The sequence below is a fragment of the Malus domestica genome, chromosome 10 (assembly GCF_042453785.1).
Source record: "Malus domestica chromosome 10, GDT2T_hap1".
Taxonomy (NCBI): domain Eukaryota; kingdom Viridiplantae; phylum Streptophyta; class Magnoliopsida; order Rosales; family Rosaceae; genus Malus; species Malus domestica.
This window is the reverse complement of record NC_091670.1, coordinates 25,327,356-25,346,080: the sequence shown is the minus strand read 5'-3', so window position 1 is coordinate 25,346,080 and position 18,725 is coordinate 25,327,356. Positions and strand designations below refer to the sequence as shown.

The 18,725-nt window shown below is 38.0% G+C and overlaps 2 protein-coding genes across 4 annotated transcripts; one reads left to right on the top strand and one right to left on the bottom strand.

Annotated features, from left to right (window-relative positions):
- The first annotated feature begins 4,348 nt into the window (after positions 1 to 4,348).
- LOC103412138 (chloride channel protein CLC-e) lies at positions 4,349 to 8,948 on the top strand. 2 transcript variants are annotated; one of them, XM_029109849.2, is made up of 7 exons: positions 4,349 to 4,804; positions 5,298 to 5,754; positions 5,839 to 6,042; positions 6,404 to 6,870; positions 7,408 to 7,962; positions 8,079 to 8,287; positions 8,484 to 8,948. In XM_029109849.2, exons 1-7 carry the CDS (start codon positions 4,415 to 4,417, stop codon positions 8,515 to 8,517), a joined length of 2,316 nt encoding a protein of 771 aa, XP_028965682.1. In that variant the 5' UTR covers positions 4,349 to 4,414; the 3' UTR covers positions 8,518 to 8,948. The 2 variants fall into 2 exon arrangements, with proteins under 2 accessions (XP_028965682.1, XP_028965681.1); XM_029109848.2 differs by having other exon boundaries at positions 4,349 to 4,849.
- A 414-nt stretch (positions 8,949 to 9,362) lies between these two features.
- On the bottom strand, positions 9,363 to 13,350 carry LOC103412136 (histone deacetylase 19). Of its 2 annotated transcripts, none has more exons than XM_008350733.4 (7): positions 12,543 to 13,350; positions 11,893 to 12,333; positions 11,363 to 11,593; positions 10,651 to 10,721; positions 10,512 to 10,569; positions 9,779 to 9,850; positions 9,363 to 9,680 (listed from the first exon to the last, which is right to left on the bottom strand). In XM_008350733.4, exons 1-7 carry the CDS (start codon positions 13,068 to 13,070, stop codon positions 9,594 to 9,596), a joined length of 1,488 nt encoding a protein of 495 aa, XP_008348955.1. In that variant the 5' UTR covers positions 13,071 to 13,350; the 3' UTR covers positions 9,363 to 9,593. The 2 variants fall into 2 exon arrangements, with proteins under 2 accessions (XP_008348955.1, XP_070662937.1); XM_070806836.1 differs by having other exon boundaries at positions 9,779 to 9,856; positions 12,543 to 13,323.
- Positions 13,351 to 18,725: the final 5,375 nt, after the last annotated feature.

The window sequence follows — 18,725 nt, the reverse complement described above, 5'->3', positions numbered from 1 at the left end:
CTTTATTTGGTCTGAAGCATCAATAGACTTCAAAAAAATTGTCTTTCCCTTGGAGTATACCATGAAGTTTATGATAGACAATCTGGTCGGGCCAGTCCATCCGTCACACATGATTGTGCAACCATTAGTTTCCCACTTTGACCTCAACTTGTTAACATACTCGCCAATGTCTTTATACTCCATATCCAAATATTTGTTTCTTATCTCATAGGGAGTGGGAGGTTGTACTCCAACACCGGCCTGTTGACATCCCACTACCATATTTTTGAAATGATGTGATGATGCTTTCTCAGCAGGGACATTTTCATAGATAAAGAACTTGCTAATTAGACGCCCCATTCCCTCATTCACATTACCTCTAGTGAAATAACTCCAAACACTCTTTTGACGTGCTTTGGATGACTTATATAAACTTGGGGCTATTGGTGGTGTTGGTTGTGATTCTCTAAGACTGCCTCCCCGTCTCATTTGTGCACCACCACTTGTCCCGGAACCTTGTGCTCTATTAGAAATTTTATGAAGGTGTTCTCTTTCCCATGCTGACTGTTTGGAGGCGCATAATGCGTGTTTCAAACTGCGTCGTTCTTCAGGTCTCATGTCATCATCACATTCGTCCTCATCGTCATCATCATCATTGTCAACCGCTTGGCCATAGACTTCTCCTCGTAGCCCAGCTCGAATATTTTCCATTCCATGTGTTATCTTTTCCTTCTGCTGTTTTTTATTTTTTAATAATGTGCTGATGAATGCCTTCACTTCTGGGGAGACATTATCGCATTGTTGGACATTTTTTGCTGGATCTAATCCACTAAGATGGTACTTAAGTCGTGTCACTCCGCCACTCTTCATTACCCGACCACAATATTTGCAAATTGTGCCATGTTTGTTTCCGTCTATTGGGTCTCCATGTTCCCAAGCTGGATCACGTTTAGTAACTCCACTGGACATCTTAAACATACCTATATTTATTTTTCATGAAAATTAGACAATTATTTTTTGGCCAAAAAATATAGTAGTGATGACGGTTATATAAGAAAACCTAAATAATAAAGTTATTCTACAGAAGAATTAAATACGAAGTAAAGAAAATGATTGTAAAAATTTAAGTAATTATAAAAATAATATGGAATAATAAAACCTAATATTAATGAATAATAATCCAATTTGATAAAAAAAAATCCTAATATAAAACATAGTGATGAATAATAATCCAATTTGATAATAATCTAATTTAATAATAATCCAATTTAATGAATAATCCAATTTGATAATAATCCAATTTAATGAATAATAATCCAATTTGATAATAAAAAAACCTAATATTAATGAATAATAATCCAATTTGATAATAAAACATAATATTAATAAAATAATAAATAACATTAAACATATTAAAATTATCCTAGGGAATAATTATACAACATTACTTAATTACTTAGAAAAATTAACATGTAATTGTTAACATTACTTAATTACTTACAAAAACTAACATGCAAGTTTTAATTACTTAAAAAAATTAACATGCAATTGTTAACATTACTTAATTACTTACAAAAACTAACATGCAAGTATTAATTACTTAAAAAAATTAACATACGAGTCCACACAAATTTTTTTTGTTGTTGTATAAATTACAATAATATAAATATAAGTTTGTAAACTTACTTTAAATATGGAACCTTTTGTGTTCAAGCTCTGGAATGAATCTGGAATGGCTTTGAAAGGGGTAATGGAAGAAGAAGAAACGAAAATGCTCTGAATGGCTCTGATACTCCACCTCTTGAAAGAATATCACAGATTCACAGTGGCACACGGTTTTGAATGAAACCACCATCCATGGTCTGAAATTGTACAAGTTATAATTGTAAAAGTGGTCTGAAATTGTCAAAATAATTGTAAAAGTTGTCAGAAATTCCTGATTGATTCCTGAGTCCTGACAAGAAGAACCCCACACACACACAATGCACGCAACCACACATGCACACAACGCACACACACAAACATCACACACGCAGACACACCTCTGTCTCTCTCTCTCGATCCTTCTCTATTCTCTCCATTCTCCACTCCCACACACACACACAGATCTCTCGATCTCTCTTCTCCCTTCTCTCACACACACACCACGGCCTTCTGCTCCTCCCTCTCCTTTCTCTCTACACCGAGACCCACATACACCTCTCATTTCTCTCTGCATCGAGACCCACACGCACACCATCGCACCTGCTCCGGCGAGTTTCTTCAATTTCTCCGGTTAGGTAAGCTTCGGGTTTTTCTTTTTCTGTTCTAGATCGAAGCTTAGATGTGAAATTGAAGTTCTATCTCGTGTTTTTGCAAGATTTTTGGAATGAAATCAGCTCGGGAATAGGCACACCCATCTCCGGCGAGGCCATGGGTGTCGACGAACTTTCCGAACACCTCCGACCGTTTCATGGCAAACAGACGTTATAAAAACGTTCCTCTCGTCTTCTATTTCATTTTCATACCTAGATCGGAGTCTAGGGGACTGTTTTACAGTCAGCCGGAGCTGTAGAAGCTCCGACGTTCGTCTTCGATTTGCCCAGTTCTGAAATTTCGCGATAATATCGACAATATCACGATATTATCGATAATATCGCGATATTTTGACGAAAACCATTTGGATATCAAGTAAAATATTGGCATTTTGTTCCTTGTATGTAACTACATATGTTGGCTTGGCGCCAACTGCCGCCGGTTACTTTGCATCAAAGTGTGCAATTTCGTTGTGGGTGCTTCTTTTGTTCTCAGTTTTAGTCAATGTCTCAATGACCACCGGGATGAACTTCTTCTAATTCATCAGGTGCATGTCCATTCATATGCACCTAACTATTTTTTGGTATGAATAGTTGCACCTTCTTATTTGCGAATGTTAAGGATAATTGCCGACATAAGCATAAACTGTAAGTTATTAATGCGTGAATAACTTAGATTCTAGACTTAAATGTCAAAATGGTCATCAATTTAGTCCATGTGTTTTCAATTTGGCCAAATTGGTCTCTGTGTTTATATTTGTTAGCCAATTCAAGACATTCCATTAAAGGACCAGTAAAATTGACATGTGTCAAGCACGTGTGAGGAAAAAAACGTAATTCTATGAACACCCACTAAACAAATACGATGCTTGTCTTTAGAAATTGATGTTTCGTTTGATTCACTTGAGTACTATGTGATTTAGGACATGTCAATTTTAACTGTCTTTTAACAGATTGTCTTGAATTAGCTAACAGATGTAATCACAGGGACCAAATTGGCCAAATTAAAAACATAGGGACTAAATTAGTCGATAGGTTAATACACATGGACCATTTGGACATTTAAGCCTAGATTCTAATTGGGAATTTGGTATTACAACATAGATATTAAAGTTGAGCATGATTCCTATGGTATGTGTGATGGAATGGATTTTTCATGGAAAAGAGTTTCCAAGGGAAGCCAAGATAACTATGGCAATGGTGGTTGTAGGAGTGAGCAATTGAGCATCTGTACAGTGACTGAGGTAAAAGGATTTTTTTTTTTTTTTTTGGTTAAGATCAAGACTGAGGTAAAAGTTAATGCTAAAGGCTTCCTATGTTCTTGTGTGGCTATCTTGTGTACATCAATACACCAAGTTGTATTTATCACTCAAGTTCCACTAACCTTTCAATTACATTTGGTAACAAAAAATTTCTTTGCAAGACGTGTTAAACCTAATAGATATACAAATTAAAACACTAACATGAAACTAACCTTGAGAAGACATCTTCGAAAGCACAGTAACAACAGACAACACCTAGAACTCAAAGCCAATATCTTCTGCACACTCACCACTTGTATAATTTGAATCAATGGGGAATTCTCTGAGTTTTGTATTTGTGGTATGTGCAAGGACCTGTAGCTAGTATTTACACTGACTTAAATCTAGTGAACCTTTCCATAATGATGTCATTAGGATAGAATCAACCAAATTTCATTCTAAATAGGATAGAATCAACAACTCTTTTTCCTTAAACAATATCGGATTATTAACTTTAATTTGGGTCCAAACTATATCTATGAATTAAACCCTAAAATTACTTACACTCCAGACAATCTTTATTAACTATGTAGACTTATTAGCTGTTGGACTAGAGTCTAACTTCCAAAAAGACGTCCGTTCTTAATTCGTAGAAACAAATATTTATTTTATCAATGACATACTCAGTTTCATATATGAACCATATTTAATAAGTTACTATAAAAATAACTCTACCTTGATTTGGTTAATTTGAAAAGAAAAGGAAATTAGGGTAAATAACAGATTTTATTTTATATAAATATAAATATGAATTATTAATTATTTTATCAGACAATTATCCATTTGTTGGTTGTGATTGGAAATAGGAATGAACACTTCGCTCAACTGGTGTAGCAGCTAATGAGAGGCCTGGATTGCATATGGCGCTTCCCCAACGCCCACTCTCGCCGCCATTTATGTCCCCTGATCTCTCCTCCTCCGTCTTCACCGCCGCCGAGAAAAACCGTCCTCCTATTCTCTCCCACATCGAACACCCAAACCAGAACAATCGACACCAAAAATGCCAGTGCTGGGTACACGTCAAACACAAGAACTAGTAAACCCATAAAAAACGGCAGAGCTCTCACTCCCAGACCTCCTCTCTCCCTCCCTCAAACCCAACAAACCCAGCAACAAAACGATGACAATGACAACGCAGAAGAACAAGAAGAAGAAGAGGAAGATGAAGATGAAAGCAGAGCACAAGGCCGTGGCCGCGGGAACTGGACTATAGTGCTTTCGTCGAGCTTGGTGGGTCTGCTCACCGGAATCGGCGTCGTTCTCTTCAATTACTCTGTATGTTTGATTTTTACCCATTACCCAATTTTCCATTTTTGCTGTTCTTGCTTGCTTGTTTGTAAAGTTTTGAGATTTATCTGAGATTTTACACGAATTGTAATGTTCATGAGATACATTAGCTTGCTTGTCTGCTAGGGCTCTTCAGTTACATGTTTTTGTTAACTCATTGCGAAAATGTTAAAAAAATTGTCAGAAAGTGTTGTCCACCTGTTTGTCTTGAGTGTTGCAACACTTGAGGGGGGCAGTGAGGATATGAAAAACTGTCCCACGCCGGAAAGTTAAGGAACCTTGCATAGACTTATAAGGAGTCGGGATATACCCCATTGCCAATTTGGGGTGGAACCTCAACTTCCGTCACTTTTACACATTTTTCCTTTACTTTTTTCTTGCTTGCCTTATGGGTAAAGTTTTGAGCATTTTCTGAGATTTTGATATGAATGGGAAGGTAAATGAGATCCGTGATGTGTTCTGGGGTGGGATGCCTCAACGGGGAGCTTCATGGCTGAGAGAGGAGTACGTGGGAGATACGTGGAAGCAGGTGATTCTGGTTCCGGCTTCTGGGGGTTTGATCGTTGCCATATTAAACTTTCTTCGAGATGCTCTCGAGGATGGTTCACAAGATAGCAATGGCAATGAGCAAGGTGGAGAAAAAGGGGAGAATTTATTAGTGAAAATGGGAATGCCTGTTTCGGTTTTTGATGGTCTCAAGGCTGCATCGCGTCCTTTTCTCAAGGCAATTGCTGCTTGTGTTACACTTGGGACTGGGAATTCGTTAGGTCCCGAAGGTCCTAGCGTTGAGATTGGAACTTCTATAGCCAAGGGTGTCGGTGCTGTGTTTGATAAAAGTTCGCAAAGAAGGCTTTCTCTTGTGGCTGCTGGATCAGCTGCTGGAATTGCTTCGGGTTGGTCTTCAGTTACGTATTTATCTGTTCTGCCATTATCAATACATATTTGCCCTCATTGTAATTGTTGTTCTGTTTTGACAGGGTTTAATGCTGCTGTTTCGGGTTGTTTCTTTGCTGTAGAGTCAGTCTTATGGCCATCACCATCTGATTCCTCATCTATTTCGCTTGTGAATACCACTTCTATGGTCATACTTAGTGCTGTGATAGCTTCTGTAGTTTCAGAAGTTGGTCTAGGTTCTGAACCAGCCTTTAAGGTCCCATACTATGACTTCCGCTCACCTACTGGTACACTATTAATTCCTCAAATTGATACATATAAAAACTTATGTGCCGAGTGAAATTTATTTAATTAATTTCTGCAATTGACTATGGCATCAGTACATAATCTATGAGTATTTACTTGTTCCTGGTAATTTGCTTTGCCTTTACGGAATACGGTTTCTGAATTTTCCCATTATTTGGGTAGTTGATTTCCATTGCATATTCCAAATGGGTAATTTCATAAATGATTGTGTTACAACACTAGTTTATTCACTCTATTGGGATGAATTTTTCAGGCATACCTTTAGTATATCTATAGGTAGATGTTCAAGTTATTGTTTAAAGCTGCAGTTTTAACAATGAGACGTATTCAAATCATTTTCAGAACTTCCGTTATATCTATTGCTGGGTGTCCTATGTGGCTTGGTTTCGTTAACCTTATCAAAGTGCACATCGTACATGTTGGTATTTGTTGACAATCTTCACAAGACCATTGGCCTACCAAAATTTTTGTTCCCTATCATGGGTGGGTTAGCAGTCGGACTTATGGCATTGGCATATCCTGAAATTCTTTATCGGGGTTTCGAGAATGTTGACATTTTGCTGGAGTCTCAACCACTTGAGAAATGCCTCTCAGCTGATCTGTTACTTCAGCTGGTAGTGGTCAAGATAGGTGCAACCTCATTGTCTCGAGCCTCTGGATTAGTTGGAGGCTTCTATGCTCCATCACTTTTTATTGGTGCAGCAACAGGAATGGCATACGGGAAATTCATCAGTTCTGCAGTTGCTCAGTCCAGTCCTATGCTTCATCTTTCCGTCTTGGAAGTAGCATCACCACAAGCATACGGCCTGGTACAGTTCTATGCTATTTTCATATCTAGTAGATAGTTTACCTTCAAAACTGAAATGTCTAGTAATGCTCAACTCGTATGTTTTCATATATGCATTCTGTTTAGACTTTAGGCTCTTATTGTCAGAGACTCAGAAGCTAGTTGTTTCATTAGATAATTATTAATGTTTATAAAACAGAATGGCTCTCTATTCCGATCCAAATCTATTTTGATAATTTCTGAGAACAAAAATCACATTTGAATTACGAGGCCGCCTTGTGTAATTATCTAGAAACCTATAACCATTATCTTCAGGGGCAGATACCTTTCTTTTCAGAAGTACAATGTGTTTCCTGCATTTGTACTGTTTCTAAGGTGTAGAATGGTCTTTTGATAATTGACATGGAATGTACATAATACCAGTCTCCATGGTAACTTGAAAAGTCTTAAAACTTTTTTCGGTGAATATATTATTTCTCTTTCTAGTATCTCTCTGCTAAAATCAAAAGGATTCCCAAAATCTGGATGTAGTTGACGGTTGGAAAGGTCCCATTTACAGGTTGGAATGGCTGCTACTCTGGCAGGAGTCTGTCAAGTACCTCTGACGTCGGTTCTGCTGCTTTTTGAATTGACACAAGATTATCGTATTGTACTACCGCTACTTGGAGCTGTAGGGTTATCTTCGTGGATTACATCTGGACAGACAAGGAGAAAAGATATCTTGAAGACTAAGAAACTAAAACAGGGAAAGTCTAGTGGCAATCAACAACCTGAAGTACCTTCCCCTAGTGCAAGTGGGCTTTCTTCTAGTAATGCTTTCACATCTAATGCAAGCGACCTTTGTGAATTAGAGAGTTCACTCTGTATAGATGGTTCTGATATTAATACTGAGAACCTAGAGAAGAGGATATCTGTATCCGAGGCCATGAGGACAAGATATGTGACCATTTTAATGGACACGTTGCTTACAGAAGCAGTGACTCTCATGCTTGCAGAAAAGCAGCCCTGTGCCATGATTGTCGATGATGATCATATTCTAATTGGTTTACTGACACTTAGAGACATTCAAGAGTTCAGCAATAAATATGCAAAATCAAGACGACAAAGACCCAAGGTAACAACTAGTCCTGTGCTGCTGGATTATTTTCTTGCTTTACCGGTTCTAATTTTTCCCCATCTACTAAAATTTGTGACCTGTTGAGCTTGAATAACTGGTTGTACACGCTGCAGGAGCTTATAGTATCTGAAATGTGTTCTTCAGACGGGGAAGTATGCCGAGTACCATGGACGGCTACGCCTGCTATGACTCTACTTTCAGCTCAGAACATTATGAATAAGTATGGAATGAATCAAATTCCAGTTGTTACACAGCATGTTCAAGATCACAGAGGGCACTTAGTTGGCCTTCTAGACAGAGAATGTATCACTCTCACGTGCAGGTATCAGACCTTTTCTTTCCCCTCATAGCCTGTCTCTCGTTTCTTTATGTCAGCTTTATCGACAAGTTATATAGCAGGAGTATACTTTTCAATGAAAATTTTGGTGACAAATTCCATTCAACATTTTGCATTGCATTGCAATCCGCGCACTGGGGATTTTACAATTTCTAACCTTTCTTTCCTTTGGTTTGTGCAGAGCTTTAGCAACCAGAGAATCCCTTTGCAAGTGACCAATACCGGATGCACTGATTTGTTGATAAAACAGAATACCTGACATCAGATTTATCTTAAAGTTTTTGGTATTACTGTCTGAGGACTCTCAACCTGTCCCGGACACATACAATTCCGGCATCCACATGGTTGCTGCCTTAGACCGCCCAGTGCCACAGTCAGCAAAGCCTTCCAGTCGACGCTCTGATTGATGAAATCTGGGATCAGCTAGGTTGTCCTGCCCGAACAACTACCAAATCTATAAACTGATGGACATAGGAACATATACAGAGTTGGAAGAGAAACCGTCAAAATTGGGATTTTCCTTTTACCATTTTGCCTTGTAATATAGAGTTACTGGTTTTACTGCAATATCGTACAGCTGATATCATTTGTTATATCGCTCCTTTTACAGTTTTACTCGTGAAAAATGAAAATTCTTTTGCGTAAAGGATTCAAGCAGATTATTATCCTAATTTCTCACCTCCAACATTTTCGGAAGCGTTGATCACGTGTGCCCAATCATTCTGGATAACGCCCAATAACTCCGGATAACGCCCAATCATTCCGGATAACGCCCAATAACTCCGGATAACACGTGTTTGAGTCTAGTAACTACTTGCTCCTATGTTTCAAGATTGAGTGAGGAGGTTGGAATGGCAAAATTATAAGCATCACAAGACATCCTAAATTTCTAGTCCCATGTTCTTCCCAAATGAAAGGGGAAAATGGATTTTTAGAACACCAAAAGCAGGGACAGGACTACCGATTGGAATTATGATTCCTGAAATAAACACGGTTTTAGGGTTCAGACAAAAAATATACAGTTTTAAGGTACGACAGTATAATTACAAATCGACGCATCTGCCAAATTTGGATACTTGTCCATATAAGTTTAAACAAGCGTTGAATTCTTACCAAATACAAGAAATACTACGATACAGGAAATGCTAAGATGCATGAAATGCAACAGCTCAAATAAATTACCAACTTCACAAATCGTTGGACGGTTGAAAGTTTTTCTTTGTCGAGCGATGGATAAGTTAGAATGACTTGGTGATAAAGTCACCCCAAATAAATTTGCTCGTGATAACGTTTATATCTGGTCTGCAGGTTTATTCGTAGTCTCTTGTTCAACCTTCACAGCTGGTTCATCCGCAGATCCAGAGCCCATATCCAAAGCCTGCAAATATCAAAGTCGACAGAGAACTATTAGTGGGAGAGCGTTTTTATGTCAAAGCGAATCCTGATTTTATTGATGGCCTTATGTGTTAACTTCACCTTTGTTCCTGTCGTAATCTCATCTACTGCTGGATCATAGCCTGAGCTTCTAGCATTCTCCGAGGTCCCTTTCTGGATCTCCAGCGTGCCACAACGACAAGAATTAGATATTGTTGAGGTAAATAACATAACAAATAGGTTGTCATCCAAGAGGAAAATAGGCCACATGTTAATGTAAATTTTAAAATGCGGCACCGCAAAGGAAATGAGCACATCTTAAACATATAATCATAAACAGCAGCAGCTACCAGGGCGGGAAACATTATATTCTTATAAGAAAGAAAGGGAACATTACTAATCACCAATGTAGGCTTCACGTAACATTATATAACAAACAGGATAACAGTGAGAAGCAAAGAAACACTATGAAGAGACAAGAGTCCCCTTTATTTACGATTTGGATGGCTTGAAATCGGTTCTAGTTAAATCCAGGTTTTGGTAAGTTTACCGTTAGAACCGTCAAGAATGGTGTATATTAAATTGGTTCATTGCGTCATCTAAACTAATGAAATAGTAAACTACAGAGGACTGTTTAACTTGTGGATAGAAGAATTTGTTTTTTCTTGTAACTTTCATCTTTGAGCCTTTCGTCAATATATTTCTGTCCTTTATCAAAAAATGTAGCAGTGCTTAAGAATAGACAAATGAATTGGTAGCCAAGACAGTGAATTATAGTTTAAATGACTCCACACCCAAAAAAAGTTTTGAGTTCGAGAGATAATGTGTGACATACCGGATCTTTAACCTCAGGTTCAACGATCTCTTTCTTTACTCTGCTTGGTAAAGGCTTACTGTATAAAACATAAATCAGTATATTGCAAAGACGAAAGTGCTAGATAATGAGAGCAAATTATGAGAATAAATTGAAGTACCGTTCATCATCAACCTCCATATCAGAATCTGGATCCCACCTCTCATCTGGGTCATCCTGTTCTTCATTCTCCTGAAAGAAGTTAAAAGGAATAAATATTAAACCATTGAATACAAGCCAATAAAAACAACGTTAAATATTGAGTACATAACAACTGAGATTAGATTGATCTGAACAGGCAAGCTACATTCTTTATACATAGATTAAAAAAAGTAAGAATGGAGCTTTGCCGCTGTTTACATACACAACTTTTCCTTTTGGATCATCACTATACTTGTTAAAAAAGTCTACTGAGACTTCCATCAAGTATTCCACAGTTATCATACTATAGGAAGGAATCGCAAAACATAGGAATGTCAAAATGTAAGCTTGATAGCAAATAGATGGAAGGAAAAGACAGAAATTTGGGGTTTTCTGCTCAGGAAAAATGTGGAGTAAATGCAGGTACCAGGTAGCTCGTTATGCTACAAGAAATCTTGAGAACAACAAGTTATCTATTACAAGTTACTAATTTAGACAATAGACAGAAGACAACCTCATGCACTTTAGCTGTATAATGTCATATCCGAACAATGAACAGTAAATTGCTTTGATAAGTCTAACAAATCAATGCATAAGAAAACATTTCAATCAGATGATTATTATGTTTTGATGAAAATAGAAGATGGAAAAATGAATTAGTTCTAAGAAAATGATTAGTTGCAGAAACATACCTCCGGAAGCTCAGTATCAGGAGGTCTGTCCTGAAATTGGACACTGGGTGCATGCTGAAGCGTGGAGAGGTTTTCAAGAAGCTTTGACCGTATTTCTTCTAGTAACACATGAGAGTTCTTATTTTCCATGTTACTCGGGGCAACATGAAGAGTGTAATCTGGACCAAAATACTCATAATACTCGTGCTGTGGCATTTTGTCCTCAATTTCTGCTCCAAGTGCTACTCCTGTCTGCATTACAGACAACATATCAAAATCAAAAGAATTCCATAAGACTCAAGACTAAACAAAAATTAGATGCACCAAATACAGATGATGTGGAACTACACATGTCACATTTACAGCAATGTGTTAAGGGGTAGTCGTTTGCCAGGCAATATACTCATATTATGCAATCACAAAACATGAACATGCTATCTGGCAAGAGATTATAACTCGTGATAAAAACCATGCGATATGTTGGCACAATCAGATCACGGGTGAAATAATTTGAAAACGTTAAAAGGTAAAATAGAATACGAGAAGTGTACCTCGTAGCACCAGCAACGAGCAACATTGCGAATGGTATAGCCACCACCACCTAGAAGCAAGAGCGGGACGTTGAAGGATCTCATATATCTAACACACTCAGCATGACCTTTGATGGAAAGATTGAAGCAGCCAAGCCTGTCTCCAGATAAGGAATCAGCACCACACTGGAGAACCACAGCCCCAGGCTTAAAAATTTCCATCACCTTCCCAATGATGGGCTTGAACAAGTAATGGTAGCTCTCATCATCAATCCCGTCATCCAACGGGACATTAAGGGAGTAATACTTCCCTTTTCCATACCCAATATCGCGAATGTCCCCTGTGCCAGGGAAATAATCCCCAAACTTATGAAACGAAACGGTCATGACCCTGTCTGTCGTGTAAAACGCCTCCTCAACACCGTCTCCATGGTGAATATCAATATCCACATACAAAACGCGCTGTTCAGGCAAAACATTAACAATTTCAGTAACCCATTTCAGAGATTACACAATACAAAACTAAACCAACATCAAAGAGTTTGAAACTTTAACCATGCAATTCACATTTTCGACAACCGAATTCAGAGATCATACAAAACAAAACAAACCCAACAATCCAAACATCAAAAAGCTCAAAACTTAAACACTACGCAATCAGATTAACTAACCTCGTGCTGCTTAAGAAGCTCCAAAATTGCAAGAACAATGTCATTCACATAGCAAAACCCAGAAGCCTCACACTTTTTAGCGTGGTGCAAACCGCCAGCCCAATTAATCGAAATGTCGCAAATCCCATGGTTGAGCTTCACAGCGCCGCCGACCGACCCGCCGGCGTAGGTCTGGCAAAACGAGTACAACCCATCAAAGACAGGGCAGTCCTCGCCGACATTGAACCGCTTGAGCTGCCGCAGCTGGTCCTGCTGGGTTTCCGGGGTGATGTTCCGGAGGAACGCCACGTAATCGTCGGCATGGAAGCGGCAGAGGTCGCGGTCGCGGGCCGGGTAGGGTTTGAGGACCTGCATGTTCTGGAGGAGGCCGTAGTGGGCGAGGAGGGCGTGGGTCATCCGAATCCGGTGGGGCTTCATCGGGTGGCCCTGCCCATAATAGTAATTTCCCACTTCTGGGTCGTAGAAATAGCTCACCTTCCTCTTCACGCCGTCGGGACCCGACGCTAGAGAGTTGCCGCCGGTGTCCATCGTCGGCGGAAACCAGATTTTTCAGCCAAAAATTGGAACTTTTTATAATTTTCAGATTGGTTTATTGGGTTTGGGGTTATTGGGGGTTTAAATCGGCGGGTAGGGCATCAAATCAATGTAAGGAAACTGCTTTATTTATATCTGATTTATTTAATGGGGAAAGAAAATGGCTTGGATTTAATTTGAATTGGAAGGAGTGAGAGAGTGAGTGAGAAGAAAGAACAAGAAGTCGCTTTTGTTTGTTGTTTTATTTGTTCCATCTTCCTTTATTAGGGTTTTTAAGTCTGAGATTGACAAAAATCATTATTTTAATCTTTCATTTTCAAAATTAATTAATATCGTCCTTGATATTTACTATCGCACATCAATTTAGTCATTCTATTTAAATTTCATAAATTATTCTGTTAGTTTGTATGTGAGTCTCACAAATCCAATAAAATGGTGACACGTGGATTACACAAAAGAACGGTTTTTATTGCAAATGGTTACTGACATTGATCAAACTCCTCATTTTGATCTCTGAGTTTCAAAAATTGATAAATTTGGTCATTCACTACCACACATCAATTTATTTATGGAAGTTTTAACGAAAAGCCCACGGTACTTGTCACTTTAATGAAAAATCATATTTTTACACTAAAAAGTCAAACCTGGTACTATTCATTTTACCCTTTATTTTGTCCTTATCGTTAAAACTCAAAGTTTTCCTACCATTTTCATTAGTTTTTCTTTTATTTATTCCGTTAAAATTTCATCAATATTTTTTGTTAATGTACTGATATAGCCCCGCTAATTCAATCATATGGCTCCACATGGATTAACTATTAAAAAAAAAAAAAACTATTTTAGCGTAAACAATAAGTGGAGAGGAAATGTATGAATTCGAGATGCAGTATGTCGAAATAGAATGTTGTTACAAACTAAATCTGAATAGGAAGTGGTACTTACTTTAGGCTTAATTTAGTTTTTTTTTTTTTTTTTTGGTCAGAAAGATAGATTTTTATTAGATTAGACGTTAGATTAGCCACAAATGAAGTTTGAACTCATGTCATCATGCAAAGACTTAACTCATTTCTACCATTGTAGTAAAGAGTCACTTGCTTAGGCTTAATTTAGTTGAAAGTAGTGATTATATTTTTTTTAGTGTCCATGATATGTGGGAAGTCACGTCACTAGTCGAGAAAGTCAAAAATGAATTTTTTTTTTTTTGATAGAAAAAGAAAATATTATAGCGAAAAACCTTTTATACAGCCAGTACTAATACAGTTAAATTGAAAAGCCAGGTGAGCATCCACAGGGAGACAAGCATCCCAAATACAAAGATACGAACTATTAAGACCAATAGACGCTAAAGCATCCGGTACGAAGTTTGCCTCCCTGAAGATGTGGCTCCATCTAATGTCCTGAAAGCTGTTAGCACACCACCTGATGTCCTCAATAATAGGTTTTAGGTTCCAAGGCACATCACAAGCTCCACAAATAGCATCCAAGACAAGCTTTGAGTCGCCTTCCACCAAGACATGTTTCTAATTCCTTCTCTTTGCCCAGATCAGCGCTTCACAGAGAACCAAAGCCTCGACAACATTGATGCTCACAGAGCCGAATTTCATTGCACTAGCAAGGATAGGTTTACTATCCCAATTCCTAACCACGAGCCTTCCAACAGCCAAAGAGTGAGAAACAGATCCATCAAAGTTTATTTTAACATAATTAGGCGGAGGGGGCTGTCATTTAATCAAATTATCTTAACAACTAGCCTCAAGGTTCTTTTCATTACTAGTATTCTCTTTAAAGTACTCTTTAGCCGTTGTCAGGGCGCGAATAACAGACCGGTACGATATAGGATTCTCATTTTTTAATATACTTGCATTTCTATCATTCCAAATTTGCCAACAAATGGACAAAGCTTTACTTAAACAGCTCAATTCAATTTTCCCATCATGTGGCAAGGTACTTAGCCACTCATTTACCTTAGGATTATTTGCAATATTGCAAAAATAAGGTTCATTCGAACAGGTCCAAACTTGCACATCGTACTGGCAATGAAGAAAAAGATGGTCATGGTCTCCTCATGATTATGGCACATTGGGCATTGATTAGTTACATTGGGTAAAAACTTGTTGAGACGTTTACTGGTTTGTAACCTTCCTTTGACATGAGTCCAGGCAAATAATTTAACCTTAGGAGGCAAAGTTTGCTTCCAGATCATATTAATTAGCATTTGTGTGGTGGCTAAGTTCTCATTCCTAAGGTATTTCCTTCTAACTATATTTGCCCACCAGTTATCCTTATCAAATAAAACTTTCCATCGCAACTTTGCGAGGCAAGCCCTATTGAAGTGATCAATATTTCTAATACCTAAGCCACCAGCTTGTTTAGGTCTACAGACTTCCTTCCAACTTACTGGATTGCACTTATGGGTATTACCCCAGAAAAAATGTCTGGAGTCTTTATTTAGTTGATTAGTTAACTTCTTAGGGCACTTGAAACAAGACATTATATGATTAGGCATACCTGAGAGGTTCACTTGAACAAGAGTGAGCCTACCCGCCTTAGATAGAGAATTAGCCTTCCAACCCGCTAATTTCTGCTTCACTCTTCTAAACAGCTCACTTCTATTCAAAGGATCCTTCTAAAAAACAATGTTATGAATTCCAAGGTATTTTCCAATGGTAGATTTATGCTGCATGTGAAGAATATTTACAATCTCATTTCTAGTTTGGCTATTAGTATTTGAATAAAAATAAAGAGAAGATTTATTAAAATTAATTTGCTACCCATAAGCAGTGGCAAACTTTGACACACCCCGACCGAGATCAAGGCATGCTGGCCGTCACGTGAGAGTGACATAGCCATGTGCACAGTGCGGAAGTAATAAAGATAAGAATTATACGAATAATTAAAAACCGAATTACTAGAGTGCATTACTAAACAGTAAGTGATAGGAGTTAGTTACAACAGTAAACACTCATAAGCAGAGCATAAAAGTCTAGGTACAGTCCAGTAGGACAAGTACAAGTTATACAGTACCAGGAATGTCCTATTATTATTTAGATAAGTCAGAACATCCGACGTCCTTGAGCCACCAACAGGAAGCTTACTTAAAACCTGGAGGGGCGCAAAACAGAAAACGTGAGTGGGCAAAAATAAATGTTTTACAAAACCATTTCGTTTATCAATATACTAACCCCTCGCTGTAAAACATGTATAATTTTTCCCATAATCAAGATATAAGCATATACATAATATATATATATATATATATGAAATCATATCAATTCAATTTATGCTTCACATAATCATATTCATATGCATGCCATGCCAAGATATAATAGAGTAAGCAATTCAGGTAAGAATAAATTCATAGAATTATGATATGTTAGCCGGAACCCCTGTGGTAGTCTATACGGCTGAATTCATAGCTCAAAAGTCAATCTAGCAGGAGTTACTACAATGACCTATACGGCAATATACTGCACATAAATCGGAACCACTAAAAAAGGATTTGTACAACAAGATTGGGTGTAATATAATTATGCTCAATTTTACTCTCTCATAATAGCCGGAAAATAAATCGCTAGTCACCTACGAGTCGGAACCATAAATAAGGTCTGTACGACAAGACTGTGCACTTAAGTTGGATCCAATATGAGCATATAGTGCGGGAGGTGACGTAAATAAACAGGCCTGTACTTTATATCTCTGGCTAAATCATAATCACCCTAGGTGCAGTTTTATGAGCTCAACATTATTCAATCACATATCACATCATCGGTGATTCACATAACGAAACATAACTTACCTGAACTTACTTGTGCGTCCACAAACCACATTTATATATATATGCAACCATGAAATGCATATTCATAATATAAAAGCATTTGGCATATTATTTCAAAGCATACTTTCCTTAAAAAATGCATTTCTGGGAAATATATCAAGTATATAAATATATACTGAAAACAAAAGCTCACTCACTGGTATGTGGACGGGTCGTAACCCCCGAGTCACCCGTGGATACGCTCTTCCTCGGGATAAGTCTCACATATATGCGAATTAACTATAAAAACGTTATTTTAAAGCACATAGATAAAACTAGCTAATAACTTCTCATATAAAACTCAATTTTGGTATTTGAATATATCAACGTGACCTACACAACCTCATAAACATCGTGATATTTTAGATAAAATTTGACCACGAACACAATGGTGCCAACTTTGACCACGATCCATGAAGTTTCAAGGGTTTTGGGTGATTGTCCGTACGAGTTCGAAGGAGAAAAAGAGTGAAACCGAGAGAGAGAGAGCACGGGAGTGAGAGAGATAATGGAGGAGTGATGTGTGGTCTAAAATAGTCAACAACCCACAATGCACCAAACTCTAATCCTAATTGGTTCCAAACAATTAGGATTTAAGAATATTGGTCCAAAAACACAATTAAACCAATAATACAACTCAACATCCAGGGGTAATTTCGACTTTTCACACCTCCGATAAATAATTAACATACATCTTCGGGACGGGCTGTGACAAACTTACTTAGAACATCCATAGCATTTCTAGCACCCTTAGTAGTAGCTTTAATAAAAATGAGACAATCATCCGTAAAAATAAGATTTGAAACTTTATAGCCAAATGGGTTGGTGAGTAAACCAATATGAGTTTTAGGAACAGTTGCTAAGGCATTTAATTGTCTGATTAAAGGTTCCATACAAATGATGAAAATATACGGAGAAAAAGGGTCACCTTGTCTTATACCTCTGCTTGCATTAAAATATCCATGAGGTTCACCATTAATATTGATAGAAAAAAGACCAATTTTGTTCAAAAAATTCACCTATCCAGCCCTGTTCTCCTCCACTTGGGAATGACCGTAGTCCAGCCATCTTCATTCGGTCCGCCAACCTCCACTTGCTGGCTCGATTCCTCACACTCCATATAATCCTCATCGACATTAGCAGCCTTAGGAAAACATAGCATCACATTATCCTGAAGACAAGCTTTTATATCTTCATCAACAACTACATCTTCTGGGTAAACAATTGGTTCAAATTCCGCACAGCTATATCTTTCAAGACGCCTTCATCCGCAATAGAAGCAAACCTCATATAATTTCTCATAGCTGATCAGAATAGGTGAATCCTCATTGTGGTTTATAATTAAAACACACTTCAGAGGGAAATGTAAGTCCACCTCCAGCAAAACTCACGAACAGCCCGTTCAGACCCAAAGTTACTTCATCAACCCTAATCACTTTCCCGATTGGTTGAGTGATGTCCCTGATAATTTGTTCTTCTTTGTACTGCACCGGGAACATGCGGCAATCTCGCCCACACCACCAGCTTAGTAATAATATCAGTATCCTTGAAGTTTTGTTTCCATCGTTCCAGATGGAAAATTTGGCCCCAGACATACCATGGCCTATTGTTTAAGACATACTTCAAGTCGTCTTCATCCGTGAACTCAAGAGCAAACCATTTCCTTCCAAAATGGTCCAGATAAAAGGTACTCTTCACCTCGTTTTTCCACAGGAGACCTAGCTTCCATTTAATCAAATGAGCATCAAGGGGTTGACCAAACATCTTCCCCATAAGAACCCTAGAGAGCATATGGTCAACATTGATAAAGGAAGCAAGGTAGGTAGTGACCCTAG